Source organism: Mucor velutinosus (assembly GCF_035048745.1).
Source record: "Mucor velutinosus strain NIH1002 chromosome Unknown tig00001564, whole genome shotgun sequence".
In the NCBI taxonomy this organism is placed as follows: Eukaryota; Fungi; Mucoromycota; class Mucoromycetes; order Mucorales; family Mucoraceae; genus Mucor; species Mucor velutinosus.
In genome coordinates, this window is record NW_027041906.1 from 1,423,439 (window position 1) to 1,448,966 (window position 25,528).

General features: G+C 40.5%; 8 protein-coding genes across 8 annotated transcripts; 4 read left to right on the forward strand and 4 right to left on the reverse strand.

The window, feature by feature from the left end:
* Positions 1–91: 91 nt before the first annotated feature.
* On the forward strand, positions 92–1,481 carry THI80 (thiamine pyrophosphokinase; the record flags this gene model as incomplete). Its single annotated transcript, XM_064829961.1, has 5 exons — positions 92–112; positions 174–206; positions 261–386; positions 524–634; positions 687–1,481. The coding sequence occupies 5 exons, from the start codon at positions 92–94 to the stop codon at positions 1,479–1,481; spliced, it is 1,086 nt and encodes a 361-aa protein (XP_064682463.1).
* Positions 1,482–1,694: 213 nt separating this feature from the next.
* On the reverse strand, positions 1,695–2,088 carry hsp10_1 (mitochondrial heat shock protein Hsp10; the record flags this gene model as incomplete). The annotated part of the gene is made up of 2 exons (XM_064829962.1): positions 1,695–1,871; positions 1,924–2,088. The coding sequence occupies 2 exons, from the start codon at positions 2,086–2,088 to the stop codon at positions 1,695–1,697; spliced, it is 342 nt and encodes a 113-aa protein (XP_064682464.1).
* Positions 2,089–2,711: 623 nt separating this feature from the next.
* ATC70_010754 (uncharacterized protein) lies at positions 2,712–3,637 on the reverse strand (the record flags this gene model as incomplete). The annotated part of the gene is made up of 3 exons (XM_064829963.1): positions 2,712–2,927; positions 2,987–3,316; positions 3,380–3,637. The coding sequence occupies 3 exons, from the start codon at positions 3,635–3,637 to the stop codon at positions 2,712–2,714; spliced, it is 804 nt and encodes a 267-aa protein (XP_064682465.1).
* Positions 3,638–6,607: 2,970 nt separating this feature from the next.
* On the reverse strand, positions 6,608–10,007 carry ATC70_010755 (uncharacterized protein; the record flags this gene model as incomplete). The annotated part of the gene is made up of 7 exons (XM_064829964.1): positions 6,608–6,649; positions 6,710–6,798; positions 6,851–7,949; positions 8,065–8,226; positions 8,310–8,582; positions 8,646–9,621; positions 9,682–10,007. 7 exons carry the CDS (start codon positions 10,005–10,007, stop codon positions 6,608–6,610), a joined length of 2,967 nt encoding a protein of 988 aa, XP_064682466.1.
* Positions 10,008–10,272: 265 nt separating this feature from the next.
* Positions 10,273–14,207, reverse strand: ATC70_010756 (uncharacterized protein; the record flags this gene model as incomplete). Its single annotated transcript, XM_064829965.1, has 7 exons — positions 10,273–10,461; positions 10,519–12,630; positions 12,692–12,815; positions 12,871–13,222; positions 13,393–13,998; positions 14,063–14,124; positions 14,188–14,207. The coding sequence occupies 7 exons, from the start codon at positions 14,205–14,207 to the stop codon at positions 10,273–10,275; spliced, it is 3,465 nt and encodes a 1,154-aa protein (XP_064682467.1).
* Positions 14,208–14,919: 712 nt separating this feature from the next.
* ATC70_010757 (uncharacterized protein) lies at positions 14,920–15,456 on the forward strand (the record flags this gene model as incomplete). The annotated part of the gene is made up of 2 exons (XM_064829966.1): positions 14,920–15,012; positions 15,064–15,456. The coding sequence occupies 2 exons, from the start codon at positions 14,920–14,922 to the stop codon at positions 15,454–15,456; spliced, it is 486 nt and encodes a 161-aa protein (XP_064682468.1).
* Positions 15,457–16,200: 744 nt separating this feature from the next.
* On the forward strand, positions 16,201–17,752 carry ATC70_010758 (uncharacterized protein; the record flags this gene model as incomplete). Its single annotated transcript, XM_064829967.1, has 2 exons — positions 16,201–16,632; positions 16,697–17,752. The coding sequence occupies 2 exons, from the start codon at positions 16,201–16,203 to the stop codon at positions 17,750–17,752; spliced, it is 1,488 nt and encodes a 495-aa protein (XP_064682469.1).
* A 2,856-nt stretch (positions 17,753–20,608) lies between these two features.
* On the forward strand, positions 20,609–25,528 carry TRF5 (Poly(A) polymerase; the record flags this gene model as incomplete). The annotated part of the gene is made up of 1 exon (XM_064829968.1): positions 20,609–25,528. The coding sequence occupies one exon, from the start codon at positions 20,609–20,611 to the stop codon at positions 25,526–25,528; it is 4,920 nt and encodes a 1,639-aa protein (XP_064682470.1).

Here is a 25,528-nt window from a genome sequence, read left to right on the forward strand (position 1 = left end):
AACCAGTCACCTCAAAGCCATTCTTGAAACTAACAAAAGGTTCATCCAAAAAAATTGTTCATCAATCTATTCTCTTTTACCGCTATATACAATGGAAGCTCAAATCAAAGAAGTAAAAATTAATGCAAACTTCAACTTGGAGATACTAACAGGGAAAACCTCATTCAATCTAGCTTATTCCTTTCTTGCATCAACCTGCTTTAGAGGTAGATAATCTCGTTGAAATCTTGCTTCCATTACTGATAGATAATCCCTATTAGATTAGAGCCATTGCACTTCATCATCTTGTTCCTTATACGCCAAATGGAAATGAATACCGTCATCTATTGCTCGAGCAAAAAGCTGGTGTTTGCAAAGATCTTAAAGCTTTGTGTAAAGAGGATCCAGTAAGTTGTTGATTTTCCAAGTAACAGGATCAATGGTTTCCATAGCAACCGTTTGACAGCTTATAGCAGCGTTACTATGGAAGCCACATCCCAATGTGCGACAAGGTACTAACGAGCTGATACTTTGGATTGTATAGGTAACCGCTCATGACGCTCTTCGTGCATTGATCAACCTATCCAGCGATCCACTTGTTCAACATGAACTAGATGACCTTGATTTCCTCAACTACATTGGCAGATTAATCACTGTAAGCATACTATACGCAAGGAATAGAAGCAATATGTTGACATACTTACCAGAATGCCAAATCCGTTCTTGCCGATCTTGCTTGTATGCTTTTATCTAACATGACCAAATTTGAACCCACCTGTGTCAAAGTTATCAACAGCAAGGCTGAACCAGTCGAAGGACTCATCGAATCCACCCGTTTATTAGATCAACTCGTCGAGGTCTTCCACAAAGGCTACAAGAAGGAATACAACCCTGAGGCTGAATTTCACTTTTTAGCCAGCGTGTTCTCCAACGTGTCAAGTATTCGCTTGGGCCGTGTCTTTATGATCGAACCTGCTCCTGCAGACAAATTATCCCCACTCACCAAGATTCAAATTTTCACTGAAGATCGCAATGTCATTCGTCGTGGCGGTGTGGATTCTGTCATTAAGAACTGCTGTTTTGAAACTCGTGAGCATGAACGTCTTTTAGATCCCAACGACATCAATGTGTTGCCTTTCATCTTATTGCCCTTGTGTGGCAATGAAGAGTACGATATTGAAGAATTTGAACAGTTCCCTGAAGAGATCCAAATGTTGGATGACGACAAGAAACGTGAAAATGATCGCATGCTTCGTGAAATGTTGTTGGAATCTATCATTTTATTAGCATCCACTCGTTATGGCCGTGATTATCTGCGCCAAAAGCAAGTTTACCGCGTCATTCAGCGTCTTCATTTACAAGAAACAGATGAAGATCTCAAGGAGCACTGTGTCACCATTGTCGATTTATTGGTCCGTGATGAGGATGGAGCCGAAGTATCTGAAATCAAGCCCAAAGAAGATGAAGATGACGAGGATATGATTATTGAAGAAATTGCTTAAATCACACATGTATAGAGGAAAAAAATAAACTAGAATAAAAAGCAAAAAAATAATGATTTTGAAAGGGAACTCAACAGTGTAGGCAGGCATGATTTGAGGTGTAAATACGCTCAAACTTTGTCTTAAATCATTGTGGCGGCATCATCTCCCAACACCATGTACGCGAAAACCGTTGCATCAATACTACATCATGGTAAGGTGGTTCCTCTGCTTTTATTGTGCGTCAGGATGTTTTGTAATATACTCAATAGCTTGTTTGACAGACTTAATTTCATCAGCATCCTTATCAGGAATCTCGACCGAGAATTCCTCCTCAATAGCCATAACAACCTCAACAGCATCTAGGCTATCCAAACCAAGGTCTTTTACAAATACAGAGTCAACAGTAACCTATGCAAAGACCTCAATATGCTGACATTCATGCGTGCGCATAGAGATTTACCTTGCTTGGGTCAACTTTTTCAAATCCCTTCACCACATCCAATACACGAGTTTGGGCATCTGATGCACTTACTGTATAGAAACGAGTAGCCATGGCAGGAGCAGCTCTGATTGATGCAGCCTTGGCAGCAGTGTTTAAGAGAATAGTAGGACGAAAAAGTGACATTTTCAATTGAATGGAAAGAGATGAAGAAAAAGAGCCTTTCCGAATCGACTGTTTCTCTTAAATGGCACCCAATAAGAAGAAAGTTTTCAGTTTTCTTTTTGATGCTACTACACCTCATCGTGACTTATGTCGAAGGGTAACCCCTCCACAACCCAAATTTTTTCCACTAGATTCAACAGCGTTTTTTTCTTCCTTCAGCACTAAATAAAATGGATAAGCGTCAATTGGAACAAGGTCAACAAAGCACATCTTTTGTTCAAACTATCAAGTCAGAGCTCTTTTCTCCCGAGAAGCGTCAAGGAAACCTCAACATTGCTCTCTCTGTCTCTGTCTTTACTGGCGCCATCGTCTTTCTTCGCAACTGGGGTGAGCTTTTGGCTGTTTAAATGACGAAATTTCCTTGAATACCTTCATCTCTCGCTCTCTATGTATACATAATCACCAAATCTACACAACCAGCAACGAAAACACAGACAAAAAGTTTATATTGTTCCTTTTTTTTTTGTATAAATTTCTCTCTTAATACATTTTTTTTCATGTTTTTTTACATGTAAATTTCTTTTGAATATGTAATAATGGGTGGAAGGGATATGTATAGCTGCTGTAGGGAAACGATGAAATGCTTAGAGATATAAGCGATGGTGATTGTCATCTACTCGACCAGTGTGAACATCGCTCAGGACCTGCTCCATAGTTTGCCCATTGAATTTGAAATCTAATCCCAAATGATGGAATCCTTGGCTGTAGGCTTCCAGTGTCTCTTCATTAACGAGCAATTTACCATAGATGGATTCCTGAAGTGTAAGGAAATCATAACAGGGAATTGAATACATCTCGCACTATAACAAAAGACAAAATGAGCGACATGTTGCAATGAGATCTTGGCATCTTCACTTACGTAATTGACTATGGAAGCTGCTAATGCCTTGATCATATTAGGGATCTCGAAGAGAGGCAGCTCTTTCATGACAGGAGCAGAAGAGGTTTGCAAAACGCGCAATAAAGGAGGCACCATATCTTGATTCCAGGTTTCTGATGTATATCCTGTGGCTGTAAATGCATCCAAAACAATCACCCTGTCCACCTTTCCCTCGAACAAATTGAAAACAGCCTTTGTGTAGGGAGCAGCATCCTCAGCTTGAATCTCCTTGGTAAAAGGAATCAACATGACAGGATGGTTATCCACTTGAAAGATGCTGGCCTTAGTTCTAGGATCCTCATTATCAAACTATATCATGCACCGTTAACCGTTTCATTCCCTTTCAAGATATGTCATGCCATTTATACTTACCAAGCGGACTATTGTACCTACAGCCGTAACTTTGACATCCTCAAGCGAGTTGAGGTATACACTACCAGGTCCATTTAGACCAAAAATCAAGGTCCATTTACCATCCTCAATGATCTTGCTATCGATGGTCAAATTGGTCTGTACAGTCACCTTGCTGATTTGAGCACAGGCTTCGTTCTCTTCATCACTATCATGATCATCAAGGGCGTATCTTACGGGTGCTGAGGCGAAGCTTTGGTCGTAGTCGTCGTATTCCATTGTAATTGTTTGCGTATGGAAAAAAATGCACCACTTTTAGTCAAGACTCAAGAAACTTTACATTGCGCGTTCAAATCAAATTAAATGCACGCCTTTGATATTACTGCTTCAATCAACATTCCGTGACGCTGTATCCTTAAAGGATGTACTGTATTCATGCGTGCTAGCAATCTGTTCAAATGAAAGATTGCTTAAGGTAGCTCCCCATTTTTAGAGGGAAATCGCATTCAATTAAATTGATAACAACAGATTTAAGCAAGACCTAGATTGACGACGAATGCATTTTCTTTTGAAGACTGGTAGATCTATCGAGAATATATCATGAGCAACGTTAATTCATGTTATTCTACTTTATAGAATCACAAAAAAACTTGTGAAATATCTGGACCAGAGCCTTACTCGCCTAAAGTTATTGATGTCTAGTAAAGCTATAGTACTTTTCCATTCACAATCTCTCTTTATTAGCTTTACAAACATCGAATGTCTCCAGAATGATTTTGCCAACCAACTCTAATTAAACTCCTGACAACTGTCTGCTCCAGATTGGACAAATTCTGTTCAAGATCGACCTAATTCATCTATTCTGTTGTATTCGACTATATAAGTTGTGATGTTCATACCATACTTCCGTAAGCTTTCTTCAAGCACTTTTCAAGGCACATCCAATGGTGCTAATTATAAGAGACATTTTGAATAAACATAATGTGCAAAGTTAGAAAATACGAAATGACGATTTGGGTCAAAATGTCGAGATTTTACATATGAAAGCCTCTCAAATATAGTTGTAGGGGCTGCCTTAATTTGAAAGAAACATTTTGATCTGATATGTGTTATAGTAAAAGTCTTCATTTTTCGAGTCAAAAAAGCGATCGTTTGATTTTTGACAAAAACTATGAGGTACCCCTCATACTTTCAATCGATTTTGGTCGATGTTTTTTTTCATCCCTAAAAACTTGAACAAAGGTGTCAGGAAGTAAGTGTTAGCCGAGAGTGATTGTTTGGCATTATTCCGGCGATCTAAAACGATTTTTGACACAAGAAATACTGGGGCCTAACGTATCTAACAAAATATCCTCTTCACTCGCCACACCTGTTTCTTTTTTCGATCCTGACATGTCAACTAAACCTAACAGTATATTTGATCTCTTGTACAAGACAGCTAGCCGACCGATCTCGATACGCTCGATGACCGCGTCGCCCTGCGAGCTCTTGCTAAAGACATTTCAAATCAGAGATATCATGTAGATTTTAAACAAGCAATTAATAGTGAAAGAAAGATTATAAGATCAGAGTTGGAGGGGGAGGTATCCATTAGCTGATGTTCTTCTTGAGATGGTAATATAAAGCTGGCCATACGGAAATATAGGACTTGTGTAAGATCTACAGCGACTTTTTTTTTGAGAGATTGTCATTGCAAAAGACACCTTTACAGGGAAAAACTCCTAACAAAAGCAAAAAAAAAAAGTATTCGGACTAAGCAATTGTCCTATTAAATTCATGGACTTCATTTGGTCAGCATCGCAATCATTATTGTCATCACCATTGTCATCATCAAAAAGGCATTTGGGTAAGAAAGCAGCAGCGACGCCCGCCAAAAAATTTCAAACTCAGTTTATTTTCTCTGTTCAAGATTGGACAGATTTTGTCTTTTTTCGACTTCTTTAATCTATTCTATTGTATTCGACTATATAAACTGTAATAGTCGCCCTACGCTTCCTAATACATTCTTGAAGTACTTTTCAAGGCGCTTCCAATGGCATTAATTGTAATAGTTATTTTAAATGAAACTATTGAGCAATTTGGCAAAACATGAAACGAGATTATTAGCGAAAATATCCAGAATTTGGATATGAAAACCTCATAAAAGTAGTTTCAGAAGTTGCTTTGGATCGAGAGAAGCATTTTGATTCAATATATACCATAGTAAAAGTCTTCATTTTCAAGGTCAAAAATGTGATTGTTTGATTTTCGATGAAAACCATGAGAGGTACCTCATGCTTTTTGGTCGATTTTTGGCCATGTTTTTTTTTGGTCCTTAAAAAAGTCGAGCAAAAATGCCAGAAAGTTACTGCTACTCAAGCACAATTGTTTGGCATCATTCCGGAGGTTCAGAGAGGTCTAATTGTCAAGATAATAAGGCTTGAAAGCTGTCAAATTTGGCTTTATAGTAGCATTTATTTACACGGAATGAATCACATCTTCGATAGGTAGCTGAAATTCTTTATAAGGACAGTTCTGCAGTCCGTGCAACCTCTAATTTGAATAGGAGGCATATTGATTTTGGTAAAGCTCCACATCATTCTCTAGACTTGGCATATATACAACTATCCTTCAGTAATGTAAATCAATAAATTGCACTACAACCCAAACTGAAAATCTATAGTGACGAATTCATACTTACTAGGAGCCAAAAACTTGCACTGTCGTCTTTCATCGTCTTGTATTTATATTACGTGCAGTACAAGAAGTGTGCAAGTCTATCAATATCTAGAGACGATTTGTTGGTTTGCCTACACAAAAAGTAGCAGGCAAAGCGAGCGCTACAGCACTGCTGGACAGGGTGAACATTTATGAGCTTTATTAATATATTGCTGGTACGTTAGCCACCCCCCCGAAAACACGCCTCAAATACATCAAGCTTCATTGTATTTTGCATAATTTTGACAAGTGAGAGCTAATGCAACTCAACTATGCTGTCTGACCATATATATATTAGATTGATTTTGTTGAAATGCAGGCTTGGGACATCGTAAAAGAGTGAGATTTACAGTTACTGATTGATTAAAAGGTGGTCTCATGCGATAGGGCCAAGTTAAAAACTCAAATTTCAGTGTATATCATATCATTAGAAAATGTTTAGCAGAAGAATTCATATTTATGTTAGTTTAGAGTTTGATTAATGCAACTTTTTTTTTTTTGGTTTCTGACACTCCAATACAATCTTGTCATATACAGTATATACAATTTTGACTATGCTCTTCTCTTGTAAAACAACAAGTAAGCAGCACTCGTCTAATGTAAAGATCAGTAAGTAGTGCTTATTAGAAGCATCTCATGTATAATGGCACATACCTTGACATCCTTGTCTGACATTGCAGTTACACTAGAGTCATTAAAGTCATACCACTGCCCGCTGTCTATATTCTGAGCAAAGGCCGTATCTATAATTAAGCTCAGTACAGCAGATAACATTTGCGCAGAATCACAACTTACAATGACCACCACCCATGCCTCCGTAATGATTGTCCACGGCATACAAGTCATAGATCAAACTCTCGTCCTGATGGCCTAATACTCGGTCTGTCATATCCAGCTCTTTGAGTGGAAAATCAATCATGGTGTTCACCTTGTTGCCCCAATGTCTGGCTTGACTAAATCGCTTCAAATGTACAACCATAATCTCTGGCAGTTTCCAAATATCCATTTTTTTCAAAGCGCGTTGATGTTTCTTACAACGAGGGCAGTACCAAGAATCTTGGTCATCGAGATGTTCATCCCCTGTGAACTCGTCAAGACAATCATTGAGCGTAATTACACAGGAGTCTCTATTGCTGCTGTTGCCGTATCGAGTTTTGTAACCGCTGATTGCGTTATCCTCGGTATTTGCGCTCTGTTCATCTTGGTCGTGATCGTACCAGGCTTCTTGGTTAATCTCGTCGGTGGATGCTTCTGTGCCAAAGAATTGCCGTGCCTTAACTGCAGTCCATTCAATGAGCACACCGCGACCTTGCTTCAATGAATCTTGTGCATTATCGTACCAGCGGATTTGACTTTCACCAACTGGAAATGTAAAGAAGTCTGGAGTGTTTTTGTACTCAAAGATGCGAATTTTGAACAAATTGGGCATAGGCACCATGGGACGACCACCCGCAGGGATAACAACAGCAGTGGTATGGATGGGTTGTTGCACGAATGGTGATGTGCTTGGGTCTCTTGTAGCTGCGTCAGATACAGAAGGCAATGAAGAGGGTGATCTGTCTTCTTCAAATAGCTTGAGTATACAGTATCGCTCCATATGGCTGACAATGATGTTGTATAAGTAGGATGAATTTTCTAACTTTTTAGCTTCAATAGCAAGCACGATAGGAAGGCCAAATTGAGGAATGGATGAAACAGCAGAAAGAGGGTTCTGCTGGTCAAGCGTTGTTGAGCAGTAAACGGGAAACACGATCCAATCTTCATTGTCTTGCTCGGTGGAGGGACATGGAAGCTCATACACGTGGATAGTATCGAATGGTCTGATGGACCGAATGAGATCTCTATCTCTAAATATTCTATGGATTTTTTGAAAGCAGATTTCCACTACCAGCAACTATCCAAGAGAATGCAGTTTAGTAGACACATACGTTTGTTTGAGGTAGAAGAATACTTGCACTGTGGCTCTCTTGGATAGATAGTGATGGACTGTCTGCAATGCGCTTTTCTACCTGCTGCTTGAGTTCTTTGATAGTAGCCTCTCTTTCCAACTGAATCTTGATGGCAAGCTGCCTTTGCGAAGGCAGATAAGGCACGTAGACAACATTAATTTCACCCTTGTCGACTGGGAGTGGCAAGGATATATACATGAATGGATCAAATGTGATTGACACCTTGTCATTTTATAGAATTTTAATTGATTTATGTATAAATACGTTGCACATTCAAACAAATCACAACCTAGTCTACCATTTACCTTTTTACATTCTCCACAGACAAGTCGACTCTTGTACTGTCCCTGAAACATATCCACAATGATGGAGTCATTTCTCGACTTGTGATAGCTCCAGAACTTATCTGCAATCTCCTCGTCCTTGATATGGTCATCAAAGTCTGGAATCTCGATATAGGGCTTATCCAGCACTCTGTTCAGGTCCTCGTGCAGTCCATCGAGCAAGAATCCCAGCAACTCTTGAGAGTCTTGTTGCAAATATCCAATGAAATGTGGATTGAATCTCTCAAACGTACTCTATATATATACCATGTGAGTATGTTCGATTCATCTCAAATGTCTCTATTTCTAGCTGTTTACCTTGAAGTTCTCGGGAGATATCGCTCCCACTCTTTTTGAGCTGAAGCTGGTGCTAGGTGTCCAGATGTCCCTTAATAATTTAGCATATGCCTCGGCCAAATCTCCATCCAGACCCAACGCATTCGATCTGTTGATGTTTTGACGATACTCCCCGCCTAAAATCTCATTATCAGTAACATCACCTCTATACACATTGTCCTTCCTACTCATAAAATAACGGGTCAGTTGAGGTGTGTTGCTGAGACACTGCAATGCTGAATTCATATAGCACGTATTTCCCAGATTCTGTAGTCCATGTAATCCCAATGTGTGTTGAGTGAAAGATGCTGCTGTTCTGGCTCTCGCAGTAAATAGAGACGGTTGGGACGACTGTACAGGCGATCGAATGGATCTATTTCTCGCCAATTCTACTGCCAACAGATAGGTGTTTTTTGGATTGCTACTGGTGTTGTTTGTTATTGTTGCTGACAAGCGAGACAAACAGGATGAAATGGTTGAATCAGATGCAATGGATGAGGAATCAATCTTTTGAGCATATCGATCCGAGTTTTCCATTAAACCCTTCTTGAGAATGAATGATGTTTTAGTGTTCAATGTGTTTAAAAAGTGTGTGTTTTCATGATTCAAGAGCCATAAATCTGAAATAGGTACTGTTCCTGAAGAAGGACGCATATTCAGGGCTTTTAGGAGAGCCGACTGGAAATCGGATACTGTTGCATTTGCTGATATAGTAAAAGAATAGTTGCATGCACCAACAGCTTTATCAAGGATATATACTTTAAATTGAAGCTGTGGGTGCTTACGGTCATCGTTGTCAGTTTCATTGTCTGAAAAGGCAGTGTAACTGCGTCTTTGTGGTGATGGTGGATGTCGAGAGTGTTGTTTCTTTCTTTCAGACGTCGTCGTAGGCGTGCTAGGTGCTCGATGGGTTGCTGTATTGAGATCTAACCCCATCACTTGATCTGTTCCTCCATACCTGGCCATTATGTGCGTGTATTAGTAGCAGGCATAGTCAATCAAATGGGTGGCAGCCTACCAACTTCGAAGGTAATGCACAGCTCTTGGAGGTAGTAGAACGTAATCATCCGGGTTATCATCATCATTTGCCAAATACATAGGAGGCGGGTGCAATGGGAACAGTTGCAAACAGTAACCTTCCCAGGCTGCATACCACTTTTTAGCTACTTTGATACTTGTGTTGCTGGATGTAGCGTACTTGTGTTTGATCTTTTCCAACAATAAATGCTGAGAGGGCAAGTTGGGTATTTCTCTGGACGATGGGCTATTCTTGATTCTCTTGTTGCGCGATGGTTCGTCTTCTGCTGTGAATCTCTTGTTACTGCCATCATTATGTCCATTCATGATGGTATAAGCAAAAGTGATAAAAAGAAAAGAGAGTTTGATGTTGCCTTATATGCCGCTGACGTACTAAAATCGGGTGTGGTCTTGGTGGCACAGTTGTTTGACCAATGACATGGACATCTGTCAAAGCGTATACATTTACAGCAAACAAAGAAAGAAACATTTATTACAAGAAAATGAGAATGAGGGAGAGAGAGAGAGAGAGAGAGAGAGAGAGAGAGAGAGAGCAACGCGGAATACTTCAATATATATATATGTACAAAGTCTAACTGATATTCATGGACGGTGAGCTACTGCTGGAAGATAGGCCAACGAGGTTTTTCTGCTTGAATTTAGATACGTAGTCAGTGCCATACGCATCAATGAACTTTTCAATTTTTATGCGTAAACCAGTGTCCATGGCCTTGATCTTTCGACCAGATTGCATTTCCCTGTCCACAATATGATGAGTGACCTAGGTACAATCAATGTTAGTCTAGGTGTATAATAGCACACGCCATAGCAAACTCACCTTGCGAGCAAGATCCTTAAACACATGCTTATCTCCTTTCCAGAGCGCTTGCTGCTTGGAAGACAGATACTTTGTCACCACTTTTCCAACTTCTCGCTTCAAATCGACGTCATTTAAATACGGACCCTCTTCATTCATGGCAGCATCTACAGATCCACTGGTAGGTGTGAGCAGATGGCTTCCCTTACTATTAGGACTATCTTCGCCCAGACTCAATTGCAAAAGTCGCTTCTTTTCATCCGATTCCAATATGGCTTGCTCAACAAGTCCTTCTAATTGCAGTGGATCAACGACACCCTCAATGGATAAACCTGCTTTCTGTAATGAAGCGGTGGAGGAAGTGGGTTGCGGTAAAGTAGAGTGTAATGACGAGGAAGTAGACGAGGATGGAGGTGGAGGTGGAGGTGGCGGCGGTGGCGGAGGAGGAGGAGGTACTTGTGATTGCAATTGCTCCAATTCTTGTGGTATCTCCCACTGTGTTTGATGTGTAGCCATGTTGTAGTAATATGTGGATCCATCTTCTGTCACTGCCAGTTGCCAATTGGTAGCAGGCATCGCAGCTTGTTGCTGTTGCTGTTGCTGTTGCTGTTGCTGTTGAAATGCGTAATAGTACTCCTCCACAGTCATCCCTTCAGCTGCTGCTGCTTGAGCATAGTAAAACTGACTGTAGTCATACATGGACGAAGGATTTTGATAGTAATCCGTGTATGCTTGTTGCTGTTGAAGCAGGGTATCATCTGTAGTTGTTATTGTAGGATTAGGTGTACAAGTTGTATTATGTATAGTAATAGGAGTAGATGAAGATATTTGGTGGTTAATATTATTCGTAGAGTGATAAGAAAAGAAGCCTCCTCCTCCTCCTCCTCCAGTGGGCTTCTTATGCTTGGTGTGATTATAATGCTTTTGATGGTGATATACAGTGTTGTTATTATTGTTGTTGGATTCAAGCATAGCTTTAGGTGCAGTTGGAATCGAGGATGGCGGTGGATATAGCAACTTGAAGGCAAGGTCCTCTGGGGTGGCGTCCATGGAAAAGTACTCGTAAAGGTCGTTGTCTGGATCAAAGAACTCTCGTGTAGACTCAAAGCGTTTTCGTTTGAACCTCTTTCGTTGATTGTGTCGTTTGGCTGGTTTTTTGGCAGGAACTGTAGTTGTAGAAGAGGCATCTGCGTGTTGTTCACTATCCTTGTCTTGCGCCTCTCCTTCTTCCTCCACGCCTTCTTCCATATCATCGTCGTCATCGTCATCGTCTTCTTCCTCTGCTGTGGTGACTGACATGTCTACATGTGCTCTCTTTGGTATACGGTACACACACTTCAGTTCGCTCCATTCATCCAACAAGTGCTGTGACAACCGGCTGATCTCCTCATTGTCGTGATCCACAAACTTTTGTACAATATCAAATAACTTGCAATCCTCTAGCCCATTTCTGTTGGCAAGCGGTAGTCTCTCCAGCACTTGCAGCACTCGCAATACAATCATCTCATTGTTCTTCCATTCGCCCAGCCAAAATTTTAGCATCTTGAGACCATGCAAGCGCACAATCATCTTGAGGATTTCTCTTCCATGCGAATTGTCGACGTTGGTCATTTGCAGTCGCATCAGCAGTTTGTTGACGAGTCGAGGCTTGCCCACTGAATTCAGCATGCGCTTGACAAAAGACTGCACCTTGTGAGGATCTTGCAGTGGTTGTGGTTTTCTCGTCTTTTGCATCATGACTTCATCTTCGTCCTTGTCTTGATCGCTAAACTCGTCGTCGTCGTCAGAAGAAGACGTAGATAGAGACGCCTCTGCGCCCATGTGTGTATCCATCAACAGATCCTCGTCGTGATCAGCTGAGGAAGCTGCTGCTGCCATAGCGGCTGCTTTCTCATCAGAAGCACCAATGAATCCTTTGCAGTTGGGCTCGCCACAGTAACAAGGCTGCGCCATCGCACCGTAACGCTCGAATTTGTAGTCGAATGTCAGTTCCTCACCTGCAGTGATTTCTCGACTGGTGAAGATACCAATGCGCATCTTTTTGCCAATGACCCACTTTTGTGTGACGCAGTTGGGATTGCAAGAATGATTCATGAATCTTGCTAAACAGCCTCTTTTCGTTGCATCAATGATCTATGCACAAAACACTTAATACCTTGCTAGATCCCCACAAGCCCATCAAAAAGACACTTACCTCGTCGTTTTTCAATGTCATAAAGTAGTAGTGCTTGAATCCCTCTGCGTCATACTCTCTGGTACGTCGAAGGAACTCGGTTTGTGGGATGACTTCGCCAATGTATTCCATGATAAACGAGTTTCTAGAGCAATCATCAATAAGAGGCTGTCATCTGCCCATATTGGTAGCACACTTACTGAGGTAGATTTGTCAATGCACGCAAACCAAACCCTTTCTTTTCAGTCTTGATCACATCCACGGGCGAATACTGACCTAATTGAAAACGACGGTTTCGACACAATCGACCACAGGGGCAATCTTGCACGATACACTCCATAAACATCATGCGATTGATACAAATGTTGTCGTCGCCACAAGCCTCGTTTGGGTTTTCTAATTCAGAGTCGTATTTGCATTCACAGGGCATGCTCTCCTCTGCCATGGATCTTCCTGTGGCTGATCCAATGTAGATATTGGCTTCAATGTTTTCAAATGTCTGCAGTGCTTCATCAGTAGCAGATGGAAAGTATTTGGAATCTGCCATAACATCTTTGAAAAAGAGAGAAAAGAAAAAGAGTCAGTATAAAAAAAAAAATCAAGTTTCGAGGATATAGGGAGAAGAATAATGTATAGCAAGGTAAGGTAAGGTAAGGTACATGTGTGTGTATGTGTGTGAATGCATAAAAAGAAGCGTTCTCGTGACTATAAAGGTAGCTTACGTTTGCTATTCCATCCATCTTCGTCATCTTCATCATCTTCATCGTTGGACGAAGAGGCAGAATCAAACAAGCTGCGTTCTGAATCACTGTCTTGTTGCTCACTTGACAGGAAAGAGTGCGGCTCCTCCTCTTCCATGTCGGATGCTTCTTGTTCGTCTGATTCCTCTTGCATATCTTGCTGTATAGTTGTTCTTGGTGGTCGTTTTGAGCCAAATTCAAAGTGGAATTGAAACAAGTTGGATGAGTTGCTCTTTACTGTTTGTGTTTGTTCAACTGATAAAACTGATTCATCATCAGATCCGGTAATATCCAAATCAGATTCCTCTTGATAATCGTCTTGTGGGCGATGGTGTCGAGCATCTACTTCATCCTCTTCCTCTTCCTCCTCCTCCTCTTCTTCTGATGTATCGTGGCGGTAAGGATGGTTGTTTTCGTCGGTATAGGTTCGGTCATATGCATCTATGGAACGTCTCTTTGAAACATTGTTCATTCTATTCCACATGTCTTGTGTAGTGGTAGTAGTGGCAGTAACTTTAGCGCAAACAACATTCACAGTCGAAGAGGGTAGAGCGTGCGTTTTCTTGTCAAACTGTTTCGTATCCAACACTGCCAAATTACTGATTTCAGTATTTCCATCATTCCATCTATAGCACACTCCATTTTTTTTTACCTGAATTAACGTGCTTAATTATGTAATTTTTGTCTCGAATTTCCAGGGAAAGTGCTGTAGATCTATACAATGTATTTAGTATATACACGTTTTTTTTACACACAATAGCAAACAGAGCTTGTTACCTGATATTGGTACTATGCATAAGCCAATATCCGTTTTGTAGATGGCCAAAAAAAAAAAAAAAAAAAAAAAAAGAAGGGGGTTCTCTCTATCTCTCTCTCTTTTTTTTTTTCGTTATTTCTGTGATTTACAATTTTCTCTAGAGCAAGAAATGTTGATACAATAAAACAGAGAGGATCACTTGGTATTTGAGAAAGTATCAAGTTTAGTTTATGTTATAAACCAAACAAAAAGAGGGAAAAAAGAAGAAATTATTTGCACAGCAATCACTGGGGGCCAAACGTAGAAAAAAAAACTGGCTTTCAAAAGGAAACAGCAAGCTAAATGTTGAAACTAACCAGTTGCCATGATAGCTGTGTATGGCATTGGATGATGGCATGGCACGCAAGGCCATTTTGGCTGTAACTAGCACTGGATGGTTCAGACAGCTTTTCGGATGTAGTGGTGGCATTTTGGCTTGTTGCTGAAACAAGAGAAGGAGATCTCTCATATTGAGGCTACACAAACCAGCAAACATGCACACACACCAAATCAAAATATACCACACACACACACATCCACACAATTTAAGCTTCATTTTAATGCTTCAGCTGAAAATGGATTAAATAAAAGGTGATGTCTTGAAATCCCATATTGAAACATCTGTTTTAGATTTTCTGGATTGACATATAAATCTCACATTCGCCTATTTAAAAATGACCATTTCTTCTGGTACACATTATTAATCCAAACAAATGATTCCTACTCACATCACTCGACATGCAGCCAAGACCATTATGACACATGGAACCCGTCAACTAAAATTGAGTAAAGCGCCTCTGACTTTGGTACTGCTCTGAGAGTTTGCGTGTGACAATAGGGCACTCATGTTTTCCTAGACAACAGCTGCTGTATCCCGTTTGAAGGAGCTGTCAAGTGGCGATCATCCTCAGTTTCTTCGAGTAGGTGTCAAAAGCAAAGGATGCTCCGGCAATTCATACATGATGGAGTTTACAGAGACAAGGGGTAAATTCGACGAAATCGTTGATCAACAAGGTATATTTGAAGTAGCAGCAGTGAGCGCACGCACAATGCGATTTATTAATGCAAACCATGTGTTTGTGTATCATTTGTATTATTCAGGTGTAACTGTTTTGGTTGATTCAAAGGCACTCTTGACAGTGTTAGGATCAGAGATGGATTACGTTGAAGATGCTTTATCTTCGCAATTCGTGTTTCATAATCCAAATGTCAAGGGTACATGCGGCTGTGGTGAATCATTTACGATCTGATCTGTTGCGTGTAAAGCATCTCTTCTTCCTTGATTTCACGCACTCTCTAGTTGTTAATAAATCTTGGTATTTCTAAAGCTTCTTTTTGTTATAATAATATGGACTGTGTACGGCAAATTTCAAATCATGGAGAAAATTCTGATGAAATAGGATCTGATATCTATAGTCTACATTTGCATAAATCCGTATAGATCCCATACCATTTATTAACTTAGTTGTATATAACACAAATCCCAAACGCGCAAAGAGGCATTACACAATAATGACTTTATTGAAGGTACCAAATGAAGATGTCGACCTGTAAACAGCATGCCAAAGACGTCTCTTTTTCTCGAGCTTTACCCACGAAATCTCTCTTCTGTCCCGTCTCCATCTCTCTTCCGATCTACTCGTGTAACCCTCAAGGAAACTCCATCAAGGGAATTCTGTGCGCAACATGGCACTTGACATGGATGAGGAGTCTCGGATCTGCATGAATAGCCCCTTTGCTGGAGAATATCTACTGTGGAATACAAGTATATGATACATGAATCTCATGTACCACTTGATAATCTGTCATGAGCAAAGTATTGTTCTACAACTGTACAATCTTTGTTGTTGCCTTTTTTAAACCTAAGGAATAACAATAACAAACCATTTGTACGCATAAATAGCATTGCACGATACTCTCACATCTTGATCTTGCATCTTTTCTCTTCTAATCCTTTATTTTCCTGTATACCGCCAGCTATTTGCAAGGACAATATGGCTTCTTATTATAGAAACTACTACGATCATCAAACTGAATACGATGATGAGCAGAGCGTGGCTGACAGCCAAACTGATCTATACGGTTATAATAGCAGCAGCCAATTTCGCCCTCAGCGACAAAATGGACCATCGATGGTGTCTGCTGTATTTGATCGCCCTTCAAGACAAGTAAGAAAGAACAACAGAGGTCCCGTGAATCATAGAAGATCCTCTTTCATGAATCAGGATTTCTACTATTTACCTGAGCATGACCAAGGCAATGGATTCAACTATACGTATCAACAGCCTCGTCATCCCAGACCTCGTTCATCATCTTACATGGGCAACGAGCCAGCAATATCACCTGATGAGTATCAGCAATATTATCAGGATCAACAGCAACAGCAGCAACATGGAAAAAGACGGGACTCTCAAGGGGACAAACAGGTTCGACGTAGTACAAATAATGATAAGCAAAAGGGCTGTATACTAACAAAGCACCATATCATAGTATCATGACTATCCCATCACACCAGAGGAGGAGAGAAACAACTACTTATACCACGATCAATCTTTCGCATCACCATCGGAAGAAGTTGCCAACTATTCAGCTGCTGTCATGAGCCAAAACAATGGAATGTACACGGTACCTGAATCACTGCACTCGGGCGCTACTCTTGAAGACGACGACGACGACGACGATTCGTTTATAGAAGATACAACTACCCAACGAAATACGCTGATTAACTCTGAATCGTCAGCCCCTGTTACGGATGCTCACTATCAACAGCAAACAATTAGCCCTCAAGTGGAAGACCACGTTTCACCGCTGCAACTGACATCTCCTTTCGAACCGCCGTTAACACAACAATTACAACAGTCGGAAACTGTCATAGATCAGAGCAATCCGGGTCAACCAGTGGAGAAAAAAAAGTGGTTCAAGAGTATTGTAAGCACAGCCTTAATTATCAAGAAGAAGGCTCAAAAGCTTAAACGAGATGATGTACCCAAGGACAATCTAGCAATACACCAGCAACAATTGCGACAACAACAGCAACAGGCAGTCTATCGCAACACATCCTCACCGTCTATTCAAGTCATATCTGCTGGCAACAATGGACTAGTAGGCGATGTACTCGACTCCAGACAACAGCATGAACTTGTCACGCAATTATACCAATCACTACCGCCTGCTCCTGGCAGCAATGCCGCCTTGTTACCAGAAAAGACCAAGATTACGAGTTTGGACCGTATTTGGGTGTTTCGACTTATAGAAGAGCCCAATGCTACAGCACCCCACAGCAGTTCGATTGCATGGATAGGATTCGATTTTGAGAATCAAATCAAGATTGAACAACACATCAAGGACCTTGAAACAAGACCAGAAGATGGCCGACTTGCCTTGTACGATTCACATATTCGTCATAAAAGTATGCCTGTTATTGTGACACCAAATGATAACAAGGGCTACTACTTTGCTGATGTACATCAGACGAACTTGATTGCTCTGGAAATTACCTTTATTGAGAATGACCACCAAAAGGTGACATTTGTGTATAGAGTTTGAAGATCGTTATTGTACAACATAGCTTTGCAAATAAAATGTGGATTTATTGGTCGTTTGTATACTAGAGTTTTGAAATATGTTGGCAAATTTTGCTTTTACCACGAAAATTTCGGTTCTATGTAGTGCCTAGCTATTAGCACATACCAAAGGTAAGACGTAGTGCCAGCTGCGTCCATGAAAGCAGGACAAATTTGCTGATTTACTGTAAGTTTTGGTGCGTCTATCTCACTTGATTGCCCTGAAAGCCAATGACACGCTATGAGCAGGCATCCAGACGATGTGTGATATCCAAATTATCAAGTACACTGAGTTTCTATAGATACCGCATACTGAAACCACTTCTCGCTCGTCGACAAAAGACCAAACCACGGCCGAATGGAGCTGTTTTCTAGCACTGATATCTCGCCGTACAGGCCGTTCTAGACCGCCAGAGTAGCACCAAACGATTGTACTTCATTAGCAGTTACTGTCTAATGCTTTATCTCAAAATTTTTTGGGTCATTGCAAATTCATGAGAATCATCGTTTTTTCATGAGTATTAGCAAGGGAAAATTTTTGAGAATCAAACGATCGCGTTTTTCACCCAAAAAATGAAGACTTTTCCTATGATACATATGAGATCAAATTGATTGTAAATACGGGATGCAGCACTGGAAACTCTTTCTATGAGATTTTCCTATGTGAAATCTCGACATTTTGGCAAAAACCATGTTTTCATACTTTTGTAAATTGCTCATTATTTTCGGTCTGAAAGCTAAATATAATGAGCACCATTCGGTGCAGCTTCTTTAGTTCTGTAAAATTATATTAGAAAGCTGGGTGTGATAATGACAGTTTTCATAGTCAAATTTAGCAAAAACGTTTAAAAGATGTGAGATCAAGTCAAGTTTGAACACGAAAATACCCACTATACAACTTCATATTAAATTGCCGCAATTAGGGCTGCCGCGGCAAAAGACTGAGACCAAATCTACTGGCCGTGACGTCGGATAGGGCGCCCTCTCATTCTTCCATACCTCCCGTTTTTTCTCCTTTTTGCAAAACGCGTTTAGTATCAAACCATGGTGGTTTTGGAAACCGTTTGATTGGTAATAACACTCTATCTTCAGATAACACTACCGTGCCCTATTACAAGTACTTTATACTGCTTCTTTGAAATATATTAGGCACCATTTGATAACGAGCACTGGAAGGCGTAGAATTAAGACTAATTGAATTTGTTTATTAGGTTTTGATGATTCTTTTTGTCTGTTTGATGTGGGTGCTGCTGCCAGTACTTTTCTGCTATCTCTGCTGTCTGCTTCTTTGGTTTATCATGTCTGGTAATTACTTCTTTGGTCTTTGTCCGGTCTCTGGTGTCGTTCATTCTTTGGTTTTTCTATGGTGCTGGTGTTGCTGCTGCTAATCTGGTCTTTCCTGGTCTACTGTATTTGCTGCATGCTCGCTCTCTTGCTCATATCCGGTGATAAGTGGTAAGTAACTTATTTGATCTTTGTCTGCTCTCTGCTAATGGCATTCGTTCTTTAGTTTGTCTATGATACTGGTGCTGCTGCTGCTCATCTGGTCTTTTCTGGTCTGTCTCCGGTGATTGCCTATACTCCTCTGATCTATCTGTGGCTATGGTAAGTGGTAAGTATCTTCTTTCTTCTGGTCGCAATGGTATAAAACTTCTTTGAACGCTTATATCATTGCTTCTTTTCTCGTGATAATGCATTCATGATGTTTGCCTTGTTGCGCTTTTTTCTTCTTTTTCTTTTGTTGGTAGTGTTTCCTCTGTAGCTTTACATGAAACAATACTAGTCATTATGTTGTATCGCAAACTTATAATACCACTGTTGCTTTTGCAGTTGTGCGTATTTGTGTCATCATGTTGCTTTACAACCGACTGTGGAATACATCCACTATGATCTGCATTCCGACAGTTCATCCAGTTACCAGATTTAGATATAAACTGTATGTACACTGGATTAGATGTACGATATCGATTTATACTATGATCATGAGAAGATATGGACTTCAGATACGCTAGTACTATAAGATTCATACTATATAAGATATAGGCTATAGATGGCACCACGGACATGGATGGCACTATAGACTTATACTTGTATTCCGACATTGACTACGGATGTTTACCATATCTGGATAGGCACCAAGATTAATGCAATATGAGCTTGTTGCTTCAGATGTGCACTTCATGATCCACGCTATAAGACACATGCTTATATCCGTGATACTAGCTACAGATACTTTATGTACTACAGACTTGTACTATATATGAGACATGCTATAGACATGCATACGATATGCTATAGACATGCCATATATCCAGATACATGCTAAAGATGTATGCTTAGCGATATACACTCAGATATGTACTATTAATATAGACTAAGAAGACTGTACCTATCGGATACATGCTACTAGATCGATATTAATTATCCTTATGGAAAGGATAGATCAGGGTACTTCGGATGAGAGTCTAATTATTCATCCAGACAGAGCTAAATCATGATTAGCTTGCTGGAGTTGTCTTTTGGCATGATTAGACATTAGTTGATCTGAGTTGACTTATTTGTCAATCTAATTAATAGAACTTTTATCCATTGTTATAGTATATAAGAAGGACCATCTACCTGGCCAGTAGAGAGACTTCAGTTTACTTTACACCTGTCAGTTTGATAATAAAATATACCTTTATCAAGTTGACATTACTGTTTTTTTATTCTTTTTTTTCCGTGAATTTTAGTCTGTAAAGCCTCAAATTCCACATTTTTTTCAACTCAAAGGTTATCACTTTTACACTTTATCTTATACTCTACATTTTATTATTCTACTTTAAAAACTATTTTTATCATGTCTCACAACCAATACAACGCTACCGAAAACACTCAAGAGGATATTGCTCAAGACTCTATCCGTGTTTCTTCTCCTTATGACTCATCTATGCAAGTGGATGAGCACGCTCAACTTTCTGCAGTTGATCATCTTCTCAAGAAGATTGACACTGCTCAGGCTCGCTTGGATCAGATCCATCGTAACGCTGGTGATACTTACACTGAGGAAGAACGCTTGGCGGCTGATGAAGCATCTGCGTCTATCGAATGGCTCAGCAAGCAAGTCAATGCGATTACTAAGAGGGCTGATTCCAAAGCAAGACCTGTCAATCTCAATGAGATCCCCCGTTTCCAGGTGGTAGGACAAGCTAAGCATTGGCCTGACCATCCAAGATTCACCACAGTCGATCATTTCTTCAGTGCTTTTGAGAACGTCATCAGAGCATCCGGTAATGAAGTAAATTTGGTTTGGAAACGCTACGTGCCTGTTTCACTGCCATTTGACTTCGAATCATGGACCAAGAATGATCTTCTGGCATGCAATGATTGGGATCAAGCCAAGGCATTGTTCCGCAAACATTTTGGTGCTCCCATCAACTCTGAGGAATCCATGGCCAAACTCTTCAGCATGCGCATGAAGAACAATGATACTCTACAGGACTATACGAATAAGTTCATGAAGTACGTCAAGGATTGTGGCTTCCCTCCTAACAGCAACATGTTAGCCAAGTTCTATCAGTTCACGCTGTTACGCAAGAATCAGCAAATGATGGTCAACCAAATGTCCGTCAAGCATGGTTCCAACCACAAGTGGACTATCAACGAGATCTATGAGTGTGTGTTGCCTTTGTTCCTTGTTGACGAGCAAAATCGTGGTGATGATAATGTTGAGGTCGACATCAGAGGTAAGCGTAAGGGTGGTTCTGGTGGTTCTGGTTCGAGAACAAAGATGGCAAGGGTATCTGCCACTGGGTATTTCTGTGCGAAGCATGGCGGGAGCAATGCCAACCACAACACCATTGACTGTAAGTCAAGATTGAAGCACTTTGGCTCTGACAACAAGCCTAACCGGGCTACTACTGCTGCTCCGTATTCTATGAATTCCTCATCCTCTGATCCCAAAACCTGCAACTTTTGTGGTAAGCCCCGTGCTTACGGTCATCGTTGTCAAGAGTTCTACGACTGGAAGAAGGAGAGAGAATCAAGGAAGAACATTGGTGTGCATACTGTACAAACAACCACTGTTCGCAAGGACAACAAGTCTGGTTCTGGTTCTGAGACCAACGATGTTACCATGGAAAGTAGCACTGATTCTGACATTGGTGATGCTGTTGGAGATGTCACCATGGAGGAAATAGATGCTTGCTTGGACGAGATTGAAGCAGAGGATGCCTCGCTCAACTGTAAGTCTAATGTGAAAAATGTACCTGAAAGTTTCAATCCATTTCAGTTACTGACTCCTATTATTTTAGAGAGCAAAGAAGGAAAACCAGTCCGTTTGATCGCGAAAGTAGATACGGGATCAGATTCCACCTTCTTAAATAAAAACATTTTTCACAATAAACTACTATTCACTTCCCAAGATATTATTTCTGTCGAAGGCAATTTGAACTTTCTGAGTCATTCAGTAAAGAGATTGGGTAAAACACCAGCTATCAAGATAAGATATCTTAATGACATTGCATTTGATCACTCGTTTGAGCTATCCAATTTTATTCAGGACCTAGGCGATTTTGATGTGCTACTGGGTGTAGACACATTAAGTCGACTTAGAATTGGGCTAACTGGCGTTGCTCACAAGTTTGCTGATATTGGACATCTTACAGAGGAAGAGAAATCAGAGCTTCTTGAAAGCATCGATTTCGAAAATGTCAATTTTGATACTAAACATTCTATTGATCCAGAAACCGCATCAATCTTTGAATCCCAAGTTGAGGAGAATAAGTATATGAGCAACATCCAAGATGCTATTGATGAGAATCAGAGAATCAAGCCTGGAACATTTTGTAACGTGCCTGAATCTGAGATCACTATACCAATCAAGGAGAATGTTGATTACTACGTCAAGCAATATCCGATCGCACATCATGCAATGCCCGAAATCGAAAAGCAATTGAATGAATGGCTGGATGCAGGAATTGTAGAACAGTGTAGACCTAACGGCTTATTCAACAGCCCTCTCATTGCAGTATCAAAGAAGGACAATGATGGCAAACCCACCAAAACTCGAGTTTGTATGGATGTGCGGAGGATCAACCAGCATATGCCCAACAATACAAACCAATTTGAGATACCAAATATACAGGATATCTTCACCCGGATCAAGCAGAAGGGGACAATATTTTCGAAAATCGATCTGAAAAACGCATATTTTTCATTTAGAATTTCTGACATATCAAGAAATGTGCTTTTGTTCAATTTTAGAGGAAAATCGTATAGATGGTTAGGCTGCTGTTTCGGGTTGCGCCCAATCACATCTGTCTTTAGCTCTGTCATGAACATTTTGTTTTCTGATATGCCCAACGTGGAGGTCTATGTGGACGACCTATGCCTCGTATCTTCATCCTTATCCAGTCATTGCGAATTGATTAAGGAGGTGCTGAGACGCTTGACACATGCCAACTTAAAGATTGGTGTTGAAAAGTGCTCCTGGTTTCGATCTAGCATCTACTTGCTAGGCTTTGTAGTTGGTCCTCATGTTTCCAAGGTTGACATGCGACGTCTCTCTGACATTGATCATTGGGGTCCATGCAAATCTGCCAAACAGGTTAAACAACTAGCTGGTGTTATTTCATATTTGAGACCACACATCCCAAATCTGTCAAAACTGATGGCGCCTATTGATGCTCTACGAAATGATCCAGATGCTGGTAGCAAATGGACTGAGAAGCACACCAAACGACTTGAGATTATCAAGAAGGTCTTGTTATCTGAAGCTTTACTGACTGCACCAGACATGAATAAGAAATTTTATCTTGAATGTGATGCTAGCTTATATGCAGTTGCAGTCATTTTGACGCAGCGCGACGATCAAGGACGCACAGTCTATGTGGCGATGTTGAGCAAATCTCTGACCAAATCCCAACAGAACTGGCCTGTCCTGAGACGAGAACTGTATGCCGTGTTATTCGGTTTAGTTCGTTTGCGACCCTTATTGTACGGGCATCCTGAGATTGAGGTTATGACAGATCATCGAGCTCTGATTTATATCTACACATGTAAATGTCCTACTAGAGTCATTCAAAATTACATGGAGATTTTAAACGAGTATCCCCAACTGCAATTCACTCATATCAAGGGCTTAGACAACATCTTACCTGACAAACTTAGTCGCTTGTATGAACCTTTAGAAGATCATACAGAGCTGGCGGGAGACAGTGATAAGAAAATTGCTAAATTACAAAAGAATATCATGAGAAGCAAAGGCTCCAAGAAACGATTCATTGGCAACAATAAGCAAACAAAGCATTATCTAACCAAGAACAAAGTAGTCTATAACAAAGACAAGCACTTGAATGTACTTGCTATGAAGATCAAGGAGGGCAATTATGAAAGCGTTGCTTACATTGCACCACCTGACAATGAGAGAGACCAACTGCTTCGTGAAACTCATGAATTTGGACACTTTGGTGCCGCTAGTATTGTCAAGAAACTACATGAAGAAGGTATTCATTGGACAGGTCTATATGATGATGCAAAGGCAATTTGTCAATCATGTATGGAATGTGCAAGACACAATGTAGTTCAAAAGGGTTACCATGAACTGAGAAACGTTGTAGCGTATGGTCCATTTGATCACATAGGCATTGACTTTCTTGGTCCGTTAACTCCAACCAACAATGGCAATATATATATATTAGTTGTATACGACATTTGCACCAGATTTATTATAACTCGTGCATTGCCCAACAAACAAACCGATACTGTCGCTAGAGCTCTGACTACCATCTTTGGAGACTTTGGCGTAGTACAAATACTACAATCTGATAATGGACGTGAATTCAAGAGTGCTTTGATGAGCGAGATCGGTAAAGCACTTGGCATCAATCAAAGATACTCTACGGCTTTCCACGCTAGGGGCAATGGTGCATCCGAATCAGGTGTTAAAAATATTCTTAATGCACTTCGTAAGATGGTCAGTGAACACATCTATGACTGGGACTCGGTTCTACCTGGAACTCAACTGGCTATAAACACAAAAATTAGGTATCGCACTGAGAGTGCACCTTTTCAATTGATGTTTGCTAGACCATTGAATAGATTCGTAGACTACGATGATCCTAAGATCAAGGACAACTTACCAAAGAAGCCTATGACTCTCGGTGAGCTACGCAAGAAGGCAGAGATTATGAACCAGGTTGTCTTTCCAGCTATTAACCAAAGAACACAACGCATTATTGAAGAGCAAGCAACGCGATTCAATAAGCATCACAAGATTACACACTTCAAAGTTGGTGATTGGGTTATGGTAAGACTTCCGCATAGAGAAAGCAAACTTGAGGCCGCTTATGATGGACCTTATCAAGTTGTTCAAAAGAAAAGATCTACATATGTGTTGAAAGACGATATGAATGAACTACTACATCGCGACTATGTGCCATCTGAATTGAAGCTGGTAGCAATCGACGAGTCTATCATCGAACAAGAAGTATATGAGGTTGACGAGATCAGAGCGCATCGTGGTCCTGAACACAATAGAGAGTATTTGGTAAAATGGAAGACATTTGGAGAAGCTTCCAACTCCTGGGAAACTGCTGCATCGTTCAACAACCCTCAAACCATTCGTAAGTACTGGGCAAAGATCAAGGAATATGAGCTGCTTGAGAAGAGAAGACAGGCACTAAATAGTGACACTGCTTCCTCCAAATCAAAGCGTAAGCGTGATGATTCTGACAAGCGTTTGAGAGGCTCTAAGAGACTCAACGTTGCAGAACAGTAA